At 50.5% G+C, this 15,849-nt stretch overlaps 4 protein-coding genes across 4 annotated transcripts; 2 read left to right on the top strand and 2 right to left on the bottom strand.

The window, feature by feature from the left end:
* Window positions 1-1,128: 1,128 nt before the first annotated feature.
* Window positions 1,129-4,288, bottom strand: bro1 (putative signal transduction protein BroA; the record flags this gene model as incomplete). The annotated part of the gene is made up of 3 exons (XM_056899787.1): window positions 1,129-2,316; window positions 2,371-3,955; window positions 4,011-4,288. 3 exons carry the CDS (start codon window positions 4,286-4,288, stop codon window positions 1,129-1,131), a joined length of 3,051 nt encoding a protein of 1,016 aa, XP_056751863.1.
* A 618-nt stretch (window positions 4,289-4,906) lies between these two features.
* N7537_008732 (putative mitochondrial DnaJ chaperone (Mdj1)) lies at window positions 4,907-6,685 on the bottom strand (the record flags this gene model as incomplete). The annotated part of the gene is made up of 3 exons (XM_056899786.1): window positions 4,907-5,105; window positions 5,165-6,408; window positions 6,476-6,685. The coding sequence occupies 3 exons, from the start codon at window positions 6,683-6,685 to the stop codon at window positions 4,907-4,909; spliced, it is 1,653 nt and encodes a 550-aa protein (XP_056751862.1).
* Window positions 6,686-7,112: 427 nt separating this feature from the next.
* On the top strand, window positions 7,113-10,581 carry N7537_008731 (endopeptidase La; the record flags this gene model as incomplete). The annotated part of the gene is made up of 3 exons (XM_056899785.1): window positions 7,113-10,089; window positions 10,152-10,369; window positions 10,426-10,581. The coding sequence occupies 3 exons, from the start codon at window positions 7,113-7,115 to the stop codon at window positions 10,579-10,581; spliced, it is 3,351 nt and encodes a 1,116-aa protein (XP_056751861.1).
* Window positions 10,582-11,601: 1,020 nt separating this feature from the next.
* Window positions 11,602-15,339, top strand: N7537_008730 (protein kinase family protein; the record flags this gene model as incomplete). The annotated part of the gene is made up of 1 exon (XM_056899784.1): window positions 11,602-15,339. One exon carries the CDS (start codon window positions 11,602-11,604, stop codon window positions 15,337-15,339), a length of 3,738 nt encoding a protein of 1,245 aa, XP_056751860.1.
* Between the last annotated feature and the right edge of the window lie 510 nt (window positions 15,340-15,849).

Raw genomic sequence — 15,849 nt, 5'->3', positions numbered from 1 at the left:
ACCATAATTGAATACTCACACAAGGTCACCATATATGTCCACGGTACCTAGGCAGGTTACAATCATACATCATTTAATATCGGGAAGATGCAGCATTGGAAAAACCTTAATTCGAGAACGCAGGACCGTACAGTCACACCTCGTTAAAATGGACCTACTTTTTTGTAAACCTTCGTAATTTGGAAGAATATACAGTCACAACGCAAAAGTGTTAAACACCCTTGGATATCCACCAATAAAAGGCTATGGGGTAATAGGCGGTATAGTAAATTAGGAAGGCGGTAGGAGAAGGGATGTTAACACTTTTGCTTTTGTGGAGTCACTGTGCATAGGCTAGGTGGATCAATTTGCTTAAATAATACCATAGTTAAGAGCGCCAAGACTGCCTAATTAGGCTAGTACTCCTCTATGTTACAAACCTCGGTTTACAAAGTGCTATTTTAGGCCTTCACTCACGTGACTAAATCCTGTTCTATTGGCTTATCCTCTATCCCGCCTTTTTGACACGAGGTTCTGCCTGTTTAAAACAGTCTCCCGAGTATACATAGAAAAAAGAGCACCTAAAAGGAGCATCCAAAAGACTAATAAAAAGATATGACAAGGCCACATAAGCGGCCGACTATTCTTGTAAGATTGTGATACAAAAATGAGACCTTACATAACCCAAAATGCCAAGGCTCTTCACAGTTATGTAAACCTTCGTAATTTGGACGGGTTTGCTCTCCGCCGATCCTTCCATTTTCATGAGGTGTGACTGTACTCGCTAGTATATGTTGTAGTTTTTTCATTTCGCCATTTACATAAGAGCATGCATGTTCCCTCCAGTAATCAAAGAGGGCAAAAAAGATAGATAACCCAACCGAAGGTGAGAACTGGGACAAAAGCCCCCAAACGAAGCAGTTCAGACTACATAATAAAATACCGCGATAACGAAGAATCAGTCGAGGATGGCCTCAAAGCAACAGGTGTAAAAGTCCACAAACGCCGAGATATATGGCTCCCTTCCAACCGGCCCCTTCGGTACATGTTCCATGTTCCATTTTGCCAACTAGGTCCAACCGAATCTAGCCCATTCCACCCCGCCATGTAGCCAGTATTATCAATCGCCCAGATACAGGGAAGTCAACCTTATTTCCAGGCGTTGAGACCAGCCCATGGATCGGCGGAGGAACCGGACTGTGACTGTGGCTGCGATTGAGAGGGGTTCTTGTGGTGCCCGTACTGTCTGGTCTGCGCATAGCCACCAGGACCAGAGGGGTATATACCACCTGCTGTAGGAGGGTATGTTGTCTGCTGGGGGCGTGGCGGAGGTGGAGGCGGGATGTAGCCCTGGGGTGCCATGTAGTGCGAGGACTGGGGACCAGCGCCAGGAGCCGGCGTGCCGGAATTTGAGTAGCCACCGTACGGAGCCGGGGTTTGAGAGAAGAATTGCTGGTTCGGGGGTGGAGACACAGGGGTCTGGTAAGGATATGCCATGGGGTTATAGCCCTCCGATAGGGGAGCTGCGGCGCCTTGCTGGAAATGTTGGGTTTGGTAAGTTCCTGGACCACCTCCCATGTACTGCCCGTAGGGAGATGGAGAGTGCGAGAGGGGCACGCCTGGCATGGTGGGCGGGTAGCGGGGTGACGGCTTTGGGGATGGACCAGTGGTTCCATACGCCGGCGTCTGAACGGGCGGGGGTGGTGACTTGACTTTTGAGGGCGGTTTTGCTGAGCCTGTGGAGGGTAAATTTGAGGAGTTCTTTGGTTCCGTTGATAGTCGCTCCATCAACTGGCGCAGCTTCTCTCGCTCGCGATCTTCTTGCTCTGAGACACCGCTGGAATTGTCGCGGCTGGTGAAGGAATCGGCATTCCTGCGGAGACTGTCGACATTTTCGCCCATGGCCTTGTCGCGCTCGATCTGGCTGAGAAGCTGGGCACCTTCTGATCGGCGGTTGTTGATGAAGGTTTCGACATTCTTGCGGAGACTGTCGACGTTTTCACCCATGTCCTTGTAGAAAGTCCGTGCTTGCTTGATACCCGACGAGAGACCATGGAATGCTTCATAAACCTTTTTGTACCGAGCTATCACGGAATTGCGTTGTCTCTTTATGGACTCGTACTTCAACTTCTCGCTTTGAACTCTTTTGTCTTGAAGAAGGTTATCGTGTATCTTTGTGAGTTCGTTCATCAAAGAGGATTGTTTGTGATTCGCCTGCACAAGTATGTTCTGATATGGCAGGAACTTTTCCAATTCTGTCTTGAAGAATTCCTTTTCTCGGCCGACAAAAGACTTTTTGTTAAGAATCAAGCGCTCCGTGATGTCGTCTTTGTGAGTCTAAAGCACATATAGTTAGAAAGCTGTCGTAGAGAGATAGGCTAGGACACTCACCTCCACTTTGAGATCTGCGAGCAGTTGGGACTTCTCTCGCTCCACGAGGTTCAATTTCTTTAACAAACTCTCCACCTTGGCAATCTGCTCTGCAACAGAGGCGCCACCCTCGTCATACACATCGTCTAGCAGAGTACCTTCTGCCGGACTGGTGACACCGTCCTTGCTCTTGCTTTGCTTTGAACGGGCTTTGATTAAGGCTCGTTGGAAGAGAACATCGGCTTCATCTGTTTCACCAGCAGACCGCATCTCATCAAAATCGCTTTCATACTGCCGAAGTGTGGAAGACAACTGAGAATCACTCGCGCTGGCCTCGTTGATGGTATCTCGATACGATCGGACATCCCCTCGAAGCGTGGTATTGAGTCGAGAACTGGGCTGCTGGCTCCAGTCTGCTCCATACTTTGAGCGCATCTTCTCACACACGCTTTCTTCCAGGTCTAGCTGCTTTGAGCACTGGTCTAATTGGGATAATACTTCTGCCTTGCGATCCTGCAACTCGTCGAATGCCTTGCGGAAGGGATTGTGGCCAGCAAGTTCTGAACACCAGCGACGGAAGTCCTCGTCCACTGACATCTGGTTCATGCCTCCCTTCAAGACGTCGAGAGTGTCCGGCAGTTCGAGTGAGCCCAATTTAGCGGCTATATCACGATTGGCACTCTCGGCCTTTCCAGTCTCAACTCGACGCAACTCGGCCATTTCCTCCTCGTAACAACTGGCGGCCTCAGTGACCCACATGGGCCTCAGTTTTTTGAACAAGTCTGGCCCAATAATTTGACTAATATCTTGTCCTTGGTACAATTCGCTAACCGGAATTGCCTTGGCAGCAGTAACCCTGGCAACTGGTGAAAGACCAGCCTCATTAGGGACAGGTTGGTGGTAGATGAAATCATTGTCTTTGACCATAGTGGCGAGTAAAGCTTGCACATTTGTTTGATTATGCTTGACGAGGTCCAAGAGGTTGGAGCCTGACTCTGCCGTCAAGCCGGTGTCTGCTGGAGGCGATGAAGGGAACGTCTTTGCCCAGCTTAGAGCAGTGGCGGACTGCTTATCAGCCATCTGTAAACGAGCAATAGCAATTCCATGGGATCCGCTCTCACTATCCGCAACTGACTGATAATATGATGCTACTGATCCCATATGTGCTGCTTTGGCCTGCACAACAATCGTCCAGACCTTGTCAAACACATTCTTGTCGACAAAGTTTTGCATTGTCTCTACACCCTGTGAGTAGAGGTACGCTGCCTGTCCAGCCAGCTTGGCCAAGAGCCCAGGCTTCCTCTGATCTGCCACTTGTTTCTCAAAAAACACCTCTTGGGCTTGAGCTAGTGTGACATGTATCAGTGTCTTGATGGTGTCGTCTTTCAGATCGGTTGATGGCGGATATAAGAAGTTTTGATTAATATATGTAAACATCCCGGCAGATGCCTGGAAAGAGTGATAAGCGGTCTTGAGGCCGGTATCGTCAGCCCGGCTCTGGCTGGCAGCATGGCAGGATAGGATGGCGGAGATGTTAAAGATAACGGATGCCTTTTCGAAGGCTAGGGAGAATTGCGAGGTAGACGCATGAGTGAAAGCATCGTACCTAAAGGACAAATATATAAGCACAGGCAGAATGTTCACAAGAAAAATACCCCTACCATGTAAAAGGGATCTTGACGTGGTTGTCATCGATGGGAAACCTGAGGTCCAGCAGCTCCAGCTGACCGTAGTATCGATACAACAGATCACGACCGATAGCGCTGTCTTTCCCTACGCCCCTCATATCCTGACGAAGCCGGTTGAGAGTCGCGCACTCTTGGCTGTATTGTTCGGGGTCTTCGCCATGGCCCTGTCGAATGTAATCCTTGAGAGGCTGGATCCAATCAATCTCGTTGGTCTGCTTCAACGGACACGAGAGCATCGGCGACTGAGCCATTGTCGGGTATTTGCCAGGAGCGATATGCTCCCATCCAACAATACAAAAACTGTGTGTGAGAAAAAAAAAAGCGCGGGGCAGGGATGGTCAGAAGCTCCGTGTCTGAGGGGATCGGAGTCGAGGCTGTGGGGTAAGGGAGGCGGAACGTCAGCGCCTGATGGCCCCTAGTGTGTCAATGACGTCGGCCGATCAGGTATTCTTCGACGCAAGAAGTTTAGAAGATGACGAGATAATGCGAGAATTTTTGAGAAAGGAATAGAGTTGCCTAGAGTGTTGAAGTGTTGAAGTGTTGGAGGAGGGAGATGTGGGATGTGATTGTCCGTGGCCGTGCCTCTAGGCGCCAAACCACGAGACAACCAAATAACTAGAAACACATACAGAACACAGACATTCAACAAAACATTTGAATTTTGAATAATATAAGGTAATTAATAAATGAGAATGATCATAGTACAGTCAGAAGTAGAGAGCTTCTTAAGACATCTATCACTCGATAATAGTAATACAATATTCTGCCCCCCAAGCCCTGGGCAGAACAGGTCCCCAATATCGCCGACGCTATGACATGGGTGAGAGGTAAATACAAACGGATATAGAGTACATGATGATTTACATTTTTCAGCTCGACTTCTTCGAGCTATCCTTGCTGGCATCGCTGCCAGCATCCTTGTTTTCCGTATCCTTGTTGGAGTCTTTGGAGTCAGCTTGGGATGGCTTGGAGGAATCACTAGGCTTTTCCGTGAGTCGATGCCAGACAGACTTCAGGAAACCTTCGTTTTTGGCAGCATCATCGGTACTACCAGAAGCAGAGGAGGGGCTATCAGGGTAGTTAAATCAGTACAAGAGCCAATATTCAACATGAACTGTGCATCTTACCTATCCTTGCTGAAGTTCATTGTCCGCTTCGCTGTCTTATCGTTCATCTCGTCGGCGAGGACCTCCAAAATGGTGCGCTGGTTGCCTGTCAAGTACTTGGGCATGGCAACCTTAAATTCGACCTTAAGATCGCCATTGGGAGTGAAACCGCGAGTACGGCCATTAAGCTTCTTCATGCCCATTCCTGACAAAGTGATCCGGTCACCGGTACCGGTACCGGTGGCTACCTTGACCTTCACTTGATTGTCGAGAGTTGGGATGGTCACCTCACCACCAAGGATGGCGGTGGTGAGGGGAATTGAGGCTGTGTAGAGAATGTCGGACCCGGAGCGGCTGAAGCGATGGTCTGGAGCGACTCGGATAGAGACGTAAAGATCACCAGGTCGGGTGCGAGCACCAGACGGAACAGCTGTTCCAGTTGGTGGGGAGTCACCTTCGCCGGTGACACGTAGACGCATGCCATCTTCGACACCACCGGGGATGTCTACCTTGATAGTCTTACGCTCTCGGATCACACCATTTCCATTGCAGGGGCTGCACTCTGATCCCCGGGGAACAGACATACCGGCACCTCCACAAGCGTCACACGTGGCGGCGACTTGGAAGCCTCCCTGCATGAGATGAACGCGGGTACCTGTGCCGTTGCACTGACGACATTGGGACCGCTTGGCACCGGACTTCAACCCGTCACCTTTACAGGTTCCGCACTTGGTCAACGGCGTGATGACGATTTCCTGAGACGTGCCCTTCGCAGCGTCCATGAACGAGATGTTTGTTTGCACCTCAATGTCTTCACCGACCAAAATCTGTTCCTGGAAAGGGTTGCGCCCACCCCGGGGTCCACGGCGCGCTCCTCCGGTAAAGGCTCCAAAAAGATCCTCGAAGTTGATGTCGCCGGAAAAGCCCCCGCCAAAGCCACCTCCACCGCCAAAGCCATGGAATCCCCCCGCACCAGAGAATGGGCTGCCGCCTGCGTTTGGATTGAACCCGCCATTCTGATCAAAAGCGGCCGAGCCATACCGGTCGTAGTTCTCTCGCTTCTGGGCGTCGGATAATAACTCGTAGGCTGTTTGGGCTTCGGAAAACTTGTCTTTGGCTTGGGGGTCCTTGTTGGTATCAGGGTGGTACTTCTTGGCTAAGCCGTAGTAAGCCTTCTTTATGTCACCGGCGGATGCTTTCTTATCCACGCCTAGGACCTTGTAAGGGTCGGAAACAGCTGCAAGAGGAGAGGTAGTGTGGAAGGCCTGTAAATTGGAGAAAAAGCATGTTATTTAGCAACCTGAACCCTGACAGCCCGTACAGACGACATACCCTAGCCGATATCACCAAAGATTCCTTTCTTTTGCAAACGCCCTCCCGGAGACGCCTAGCCGGAGAAGCAGAGACAGTTGCATGGTAGTTTCTTGTTTGGTTGGATGAGTGAACACTATTGCCGGATGTCTGCCTAGAATATTGTCGCTGGGACCGCAACAGACGCGCGGGGAGAGCCGCGGCCTTGGGAAGTGCCGTGGATGGATTCATGGATAGTAATAGCCGAACAACGGTTGGACAGCAGTGGTAGTTGCGAGGATGAAAGGGGGATAGATATGCGCGGGGAAATTATCAAGAAAAAAGAATGACAATTGAACAGGAGAAAGAATGGTTTCAAGAGCACCAATGACGTTCCAAACCAAGTTAAGCTACTCTCTGGATCACAGAAGCTTCGAGTTCTTTGGCCGAGAGAAGTTTCTCGGAAAAACGTGTGGCCGGACGATGATGAAAGAGTTGCTTACCGAAGCAATAATGGGGTGCTCCGACTACGGAATTCCAGCTTCCACTCTACCCATTTGTATCTAATACTTATTGCTGTCCTTTTGGAGCTGTGCCACGGGCTGTCACGGTTCTTCACTGTATCCCTTTTCATTTCCTTAACTCCATTGCCCGGGCATCCACCTCATACTCAAGGAGCATGCTCCGCGGCCAAACCCTCCCCTGGAGAGCTGTACTCCATCAAACGCCACGACCTCTCCTCCTCCGGCCGTTTCTTGCTTCACCGAGATATAATGCAACCTTTCGATCAACACTAAGTTCGACCCGCCTTGGTGACTCTCTTCCCTCGTCCTGCCGCGCCTTCTCTGCGAGCTCCATTCGGCGGAGGGAGAAACCCCCGCCAGAGGACTCTAAAGACGGATCGGAAGAGAAGGAAGAGCACGAAACTAGTCAGAATGATAAGCAAACGGAACGGGCTCCTGAATCGCGGAGGAAGGGAGCAGACTCAGGAAAGCATGTCTCTTCCGCAGATCAGTTAGCTCCTGCGCGGAGAAAAGACCGGTCATCCGATAAAGAGCGCGGAGTGGAAGAGGAAGTAAAGAAAGAAGCCAACGCATCAGATGGCAAGGGGAACTCGAACGATACTCCTTCGCCCATCCCACCAAGTGATGGCCCGGCCGACTCCAAACCCAGCGGTGCAAGCAGCGGTGGTAATAGCGGCAATGACGATAGTGGGAAGAAGGGCAAGAAGGCCTCTGGGGAAAAGGCTTTGCAAAAGCCGGCAGTTCCGGACGTTTACCCACAGGTAATGGCAATTCCCATCGCGAAACGCCCTTTGTTCCCCGGTTTTTACAAAGCGATTACTATTCGCGATCCGAATGTCGCTGTTGCGATCCAGGATATGATGAAACGGGGTCAGCCATATGTCGGAGCGTTTTTGTTCAAGGATGACAACGCCGATGGCGACGTGATTGAGAAATTGGACGATGTTTACGACACTGGAGTTTTCGCTCAAATTACCGCCGCATACCCTCTCCGTGGGGAGGCTAGCGGCGTGACAGCGGTTCTCTACCCCCACCGACGTATCAAGATCTCATCACTACTTCCCCCTGGAGAGAACACCAAGGCCGCTACACCTCCACCCGCACCTACGTCAGAAGACAAGACGACTGAAAAGCGAGGTGATGTAGTGGCCAGCTTTGAAGAAAACGCACCCGAGCCAGCTCCCAAAGACCATTACGAACCGACATCCTTCCTGAAGAAACACCCTGTCAGCCTTGTGAACGTGGAAAACTTGGCCGAAGAGCCATTCGACAAGAAAAACCCGGTTATCCGCGCGGTAACCAGTGAAATTGTTAATGTGTGCAAAGAGATCGCCACCTTGAACCCTTTGTTCCGCGATCAAATCTCGGCATTTTACACAGATCAATTCCCAGGAAACCTCAGTGACGAACCAGCCAAATTGGCTGATTTTGCTGCCGCTGTATCTGCCGGTGAGCTCCACGAGATGCAAGAAGTTCTTGAGACAATGAACATCGAGGAGCGTCTCCCTAAGGCACTTGTCGTTTTGAAGAAGGAATTGATGAATGCCCAACTGCAATCCAAGATCACCAAAGATGTCGAGGCCAAGATCCAGAAACGCCAGCGCGAATACTGGCTGATGGAGCAAATGAAGGGTATTAAGAGAGAACTTGGCATCGAGTCTGACGGGAAAGACAAGCTTGTCGAGAAGTTCAAGGAGAAGGCTGAAAAGCTTGCCATGCCTGAGGTTGTCAAGAAGGTCTTCGATGAGGAGATCAACAAGCTAGCACACCTTGAACCTGCTGCATCCGAGTTCAATGTCACTCGTAACTACCTGGACTGGCTAACCCAAATCCCCTGGGGCCAGAAGAGCGTGGAAAACTTTGGCGTCAAGAACGCAGTCAGTGTCCTCGATGAGGATCATTACGGGCTGAAGGATGTCAAGGATCGTATTCTTGAGTTCATCGCTGTGGGCAAGCTTCGTGGAACTGTCGAAGGAAAGATTCTTTGCCTTGTCGGTCCGCCCGGTGTTGGAAAGACTAGTATCGGCAAATCGATTGCTCGTGCTCTGAATAGACAATACTACCGGTTCTCGGTTGGTGGTTTGACCGACGTGGCAGAGATCAAGGGTCACCGACGAACCTACGTTGGTGCTCTCCCGGGGCGCATTATCCAAGCCCTCAAGAAGTGTCAAACTGAAAACCCTCTAATCTTGATTGACGAGGTTGACAAAATCGGGCGTGGCCACCAGGGCGATCCGTCCTCTGCTTTGCTTGAACTCCTCGATCCCGAACAAAACAACTCGTTCTTAGACCACTATATGGATGTTCCTGTGGATCTTTCCAAGGTCCTTTTCGTCTGTACCGCCAACGTGACCGATACTATCCCTCGGCCACTGTTAGATCGTATGGAACTCATCGAATTGTCCGGCTACGTGGCAGATGAGAAGATGGCGATTGCTGAGAGATACCTCGCCCCCGCCGCTCGGGAGCTGACTGGCCTGAAGGATGTGGATGTGAACCTGGAACGGGATGCCATCGAGGAGTTGATCAAGTCGTACTGCCGTGAGAGCGGTGTCCGTAACTTGAAGAAGCAAATCGAAAAGGTCTACCGGAAGGCAGCATTCAAGATTGTCCAAGACCTAGGCGAGGATGTGATGTCCGAAGAGGCGGCTCTGACCGAAGCGGGCAAGGCTGCTCAAGAAGAGTCCAAGGAGCATGAGCCAGCAGATCCTACGCAAATACCGATTGAGCCAGAGAAGGCAACCACAGAGGTTCCTCGAGTGGCCCTCAAGGTTCCCGACAGTGTGCATCTTAGCATCGGCAAGGGAACCTTGAAGGATTACGTTGGACCTCCTGTTTTCACCGCCGACCGCCTGTACGACCAATTCCCTCCCGGTGTCACCATGGGTCTTGCATGGACCAGCATGGGTGGAGCTGCTCTGTACGTTGAATGTATTCTGGAGAATGCATTGAGTCACAACTCGCGCCCAGGGCTCGAAATCACCGGCAACCTACAAAATGTCATGAAGGAGTCCACTCACATTGCGTATTCCTTCGCCAAGTCGGTTATGGCGCGGCAATTCCCTGAGAATCAATTCTTCGAAAAAGCGAAGGTTCACTTGCACTGCCCTGAAGGCGCTGTTCCAAAGGATGGTATGTGAAACTTAAATCCGTTAATTAATATTATAACAAGTTGGCGGCTAACCATTCAATAGGACCCTCTGCCGGTATCACTATGGCTAGCGCCTTGTTATCTTTGGCTCTCAACCACTCTCTTGAGCCAACCGTTGCCATGACCGGAGAGTTGACTGTGACTGGTAAGGTTCTGCGCATTGGAGGCTTGAGAGAGAAGACTGTGGCTGCTCGTCGGGCTGGTGCCACAAAGATCCTTTTCCCTGCAGACAACACATCTGACTGGCTTGAGCTCCCTGAGGTGAGTCATGAATCTATCCAGTCCTAGTGGTTATCTTAGCTGACTGTTTTATCTAGAACATCAAGGAGGGTATCGAAGGCCACCCGGTGAACTGGTATTCTGAAGTGTTTGACCTTCTTTTCCCCAGTCTCGACCAGGAGGCTGCCCGCACCATCTGGCAAAAGGCATTGGCCAAGCCCAAGAAGGGTAGCGAGGAGGCTAATGAAGAGTAGCGTGCTGATACCTTTTTACCTTTTTAGTTTAGGGGTCCATTTTGTGTCATGTCGTATATACCTGTTGTGTTTTTACGTTGTATAGCTTTTTGTGTGATTTACTGTATACATGGCGTCTTTGTCTTCCGACACGGAATGCATGGTTGGAGTTGAAGGACTGTTAGTAGGCCTTTCGTTCCCATGTGAGATGTATGGACTAGAGCGAGAGCCAAAAAAAGATTACTCCACTCAAAACAGGAGGCGTTCTATAGTAAGGTACATTTGTATAGTAAACAGTGATATTGCGAATAATGCGAAGATAATGCAAAGACTCACATGTATTTCGTATATCGAGTAATATTCATTAAAACTTAGGGCTGCTGTCGTGTCATATAGATTGACGCCAAAATAAACAGGGCGTGAACGGAGCCCCCAATCAGGCATAAGGGTCAGGCCGCAACGCATCCTCGAATTTTGATCTGTGCGCCTTTCGATGAATCATATCTTTATTCTATTTTTTTTCTCCCTCACCCTTGTGTCCCTTAGAAGGGCTTTTGATTGATCTCCTGCAAGGTCCTTTTGCCTCCAGACATTCGAAGCCTTGCAGCGGAAGCATCTCATCACCGCTATCAAACGGCTGCAGGCGATTCCTTAGAAGAAAAAAAAAATTTAGAGGGAGAAAAAAAAAAAAAAAAAAAAACAAAACCACTTATACCTAAGAAATTTCATCTTGACCGACATCTCTCTTCCCCTTTTGCACCCGCCCTTTTTATGAGCTTGTGCTGGGCCGGTCTCCCAGCCTCGTCCATTGCAGCCCGACGTTGTGCGACACTTGGACGTTGGACCTCGACGTGAACCTTCCAACTCTCCAACCTCGAAAGGAAAAACTATTTGGAACTGGTGGGACGAAAACCGTGTTAGTGTGTCAGTGCGACGCCAAACTTCCCTGCCTCCTTGACCCTGTCTCAATTCTTATGGACATCGGAGATTCGGCCAGCGGGGTGTTCGAGTCGTTCCTTGCACGACAGAGCGGCTTGCCGTATGGCCATCTCTGTTCCCAACTCTTGTAGCCCGACGCGGCTGGCTTTTCTGGACGACAAAGGCGGAAATCCGCCAAAGCAGAGTATGTGGCACCGGTTGGGTTTGCGAAAATTATGGCAGGGCCGCGACGATCATCGAGACACGTCTGCCGGGGAGAGTCAAGATGAGATTTCTCCCCGTCCTTCTTCTGATAACTCCCGCAAACAAGACAACCTGACACGTCGACTCTCGCGAAAAGTTGGCGTTCTACCACGGACCACTCCCTTTAAGCGACCGAGCTCCGATCTCGAGCGACTGGCTCCTCGAGAACCCGATCACCGCCGTGCCCTCTCCGCCGACCGTCGCCCCTTAAGTTCCCAGAGAAGCAGGTCTCCACCGCCAACCGTGGGCCCCAGACAGTCCGCGCCCGAGGTTCAGTGGCTCGGCCCGGCTTCCACAACCACGGTCGATGACCCCCCGGAACCGGAATCCGAAACGAACGATGCTCCTGAGATTAACGATATCTCCGAAAATTCAAACCCCTACCTTGAAATGACGGCGGATAATTTCGATGCACCAGAGGAGGAGGAGGCGGATGACCACACAATCGATCTGGATATGGAACTGGAACAACGGTGGATTTTGAACCTGAGCATGCACTTCCGAGATGGGTCAGAGCGGGAGAAATTCTTTGTGACCTACGCGGAGACACCGAACCGATGGCGCCGAGTGACGATTTCCTGCGATTACCACGATGCACCACCTTATTCACTGGAGCGGGAACTGAAGGAACTGCGGTACCAGCGCGACAAATGCGCACGGATCTACGAATCCATTCGCGAGTCCCTTCTTGCGATCCAATTCTATGAAGGTGTCACGAATCTCAGGCTCGAGACGAGCGATGGCCGTTTACACGTTCATGTGACGGAGGACGTAAACGAAACAATCCCATACCCTCCCATCTCCAGCGTCAGGCATTTGGTCAACGCTCCTCTCATCCCCGAAGACCTGTTGCATTTCGAATCTCATTTATCCGGCTTTGTTTACAAAATAAATCTGGACGGACGTTTCTATATCAAGAAGGAAATACCTGGTCCCGACACCGTGGACGAGTTCCTCTACGAGATTAACGCTTTGCATGCGCTGAAAGACCGCCCAAGCGTGATCCAGGTGGAAGGAATTGTGATCGATGATTGGCGAGGCGTCGTCAAGGGCTTGCTAATTAGCTATGCAGAAAAGGGCGCACTGGTTGACATTCTGTACGAGCAACGCGGGAGAACGAGCTTTGCGCGACGCGAGCGATGGGCAAAGCAGATTGTCCAGGGCCTCTGTGAGATCCACGAATCGGGCTACGTGCAGGGCGACTTCACACTCGCGAACATTGTGGTGGATGCAGACGACAACGCCAAGATCATTGACATCAACCGCAGAGGATGCCCAGTGGGGTGGGAGCCCCCGGAAATCGCCGCTAAGATCGAGAGCAACCAGCGCATCTCTATGTACATTGGCGTCAAAACTGATCTCTTCCAACTGGGTATGACGCTGTGGGCATTAGCGATGGAAGAAGACGAACCTGAACGACAACCGCGACCTCTTCGACTGGGTGATGATGTGAAGATTCCAAACTATTACCGACGGATAGTGGATATTTGTTTAAGCCCAACTCCGCGACATAGGCTCTCTGCGAAGGATCTCTTCTCTATGTTCCCCCAACTACCGGAAGCACGGGTATCGACACCTGTCCAGTCACTGGAGACCATTGCCAATGATTCTAGGCATTTGCCAATTAGCAACTGGGCTCACCCTCAGCCTTCTAGGCTTGGACTGACATCGCCAGGGGGTATGACACAGCAAGATGATCATTATTATCCCCAAAAGGAGTTTGCGGGGAATTCTTATGGTGATCTGCAACACCCCGTATTCTCTGAAAACCACGACCTCGTCAAGCAATCAACAATAACTCTCGCAGAATCCAATGGAGACATGGGATTCCTATCTAAGCCATCTTCTTCCTCTACATTGAATCACCACGAACCTCACAACCCTAACGAGTACATGGACTTGTCCAGCCATTTCAATGATGACTCGTCACCCTACATACCCTCTGGTAGTCAGAAATCGGAAGCCACTCCAGTTTCTCAGACAAGGTCAATGGGAAATGGCTTCCACAACCACCCGGTGGAGCTACCAGCCCCCCCAAGTGAGCCTGTCTGTCTCGAAACTGCCCCCATGAATAATCAGCAAGAGACACCTGATGAGCGGATCTATAATAATTCCCAAGCTTTGCTTGGCTCTACAGTCACCGCGTCTCCACTCCCGCCCCCAGTCAGCACATCTCTTGTTGAGTCGCAGAAACAGGAAGCTCTGAATCGACCAAGCCCAAAGGCAGCCAATGACGAGGGTGACCTTGAAACCTCAGCTTTGCCCATCAACCCTACTTTGCGTGAATCTGGTACATCAAGTGGCCCTCCGGCCATCCCATCTTCAATTAAGCATACAAAGCAGGACAGTGTGGATCAGCCATGTGCAAAGGCCACCAATGACAAGGATGATCTTGAATCCTCATCTTTGCCCCTCAGCCCTACTTTCCGTGCTTCTGGGAGTTTTGCCCCTCGATCGGTGAAAGCTTTTCCTATTGAGCCGCCAAAGCAGAAATGTGCAGATTTGTCCTGCGCAAACGTCGAAACCAACCCTATATTTACTGAGCCATCGCCCTCATCCTCATGTCTGTCTCTCTCGGAACTACCTATCAGCCCTACTTTCCGTTCTTCTGGAACCTCCATCGGCCCTTTGCCTGTTAAACCGTCAAGGCAGGATAACGTGGATCATACACGTGCAAAGGCTACCACCTATATCAAGCCCATTTCCACAACACCATCAGACGGAACATCTTCCCAACCTCTCCCGACATCACCTATCAATTCTACTCTAGCTCGCTCTGGGCCTTCGCCACTTCCGAGCGTCCCGCAATCAGTGAAATCATCTCCTATCCAGCCGCCAAAGCAGACTGATCCGACTTCGCCATTCGCAAACACCGATATTAAACCCAAGCGTACTGAGCCATCGCCCTCAACATCAAGTCTGGTCCATTCGGAATTGCCTATCAGCCCAACCTTCCGTTCTTCAGAGACTTCCATCAACACTCTGGGTGCCCCTTCATCACAGGGCCCTTCCCCTATTGAACCGCCGGAGCCGGAGCGTGCGATTATGCCACGCGATAACGAAATCACACCCACATCTCCGTCAACACCGTCTCGATTCTCTTCAATGCACATTTCGAGCCTTCGTCACACCGGGGCTTCCATTGGCTCTCTGGGTACGCCATTCGCAACAAGTCCATCTGTCGTTGGAATTGGACTGTTAAGGCGGCCTTGGGAAAAACCATCTGCAAGTAACTCAGATGTCAAATCCACATCGACAATGTCATCAGGGTCAGTCTCATCCCTCGGAACCCCTCAGACTTCAAGGAAGCCAGAGAGCCCCATTTCACCGCTCAAAACATACCCCCTCGAAACCCAAAAGAATGAACTTTTTGGCCAATCCAAACCAAAGACGGCCGATATCAAACCTACACAAACAAATCCACTGAACTCCAGCTCGAATTTACTGGGTTCGAAGTTGCCCATCAGTCCTGCTCATACAGATTCAAAGCCCAGTTCCACTTATGCCGAGGTTGATATGGCACGAGCTGCTCAGGGCCCATCTTCAAATCAGGCCAAACCGCGCATTTCGAGCCAGGCACGTTTTCCCTCGGATTGAATCTAGTCACCAACTCCATCCTCCACAAACAACTTCGTGAAACCCTCATGGACAAATTCACATCTCAAACCAACGCAAGGTTACTAATATTTTTACCAAAACAATCTTGCTACATTGGCCGCCATCCACGACGCCACGACCCATTTCTCCGAACGAGCCCCATATTCGGGGCCGAGCACTCGATACCCTTTTGATTTGCTCTGCTTGTACAGTTTATGCCTCGTCGTTTGCCTCGTGTTATTCAGCTTTTGGAAGCATTTATACCGATGGCGGGCGAAACCCTGGAGTCCTAAAAAGTCCTTTTTTTACTTTTTTTTCTCTTTGCATTTTGGCGGATTTTAATTGGATTTTGTTCTGGTAGCTTTTCTTTTGTTTCCCCTATCTCTTTTGTGATGTCCTTTTCTTGTTCCCTTTGCTGTTTATTCTACGATTTATCTGTTTTCTCTCAGCGGAGGCCCTCGTTCTGCGTTCTGGTGTTCTCACCCGGAAGTCGATGTATATTGATGGGAT

Source organism: Penicillium hordei, assembly GCF_028827395.1.
Source record: "Penicillium hordei strain IBT 12815 chromosome Unknown utg000004l_segment0_segment0, whole genome shotgun sequence".
Classification (NCBI taxonomy): Eukaryota; Fungi; Ascomycota; class Eurotiomycetes; order Eurotiales; family Aspergillaceae; genus Penicillium; species Penicillium hordei.
The sequence above is the reverse complement of the archived record's forward strand: the minus strand, read 5'-3'. Positions and strand labels throughout refer to the sequence as shown.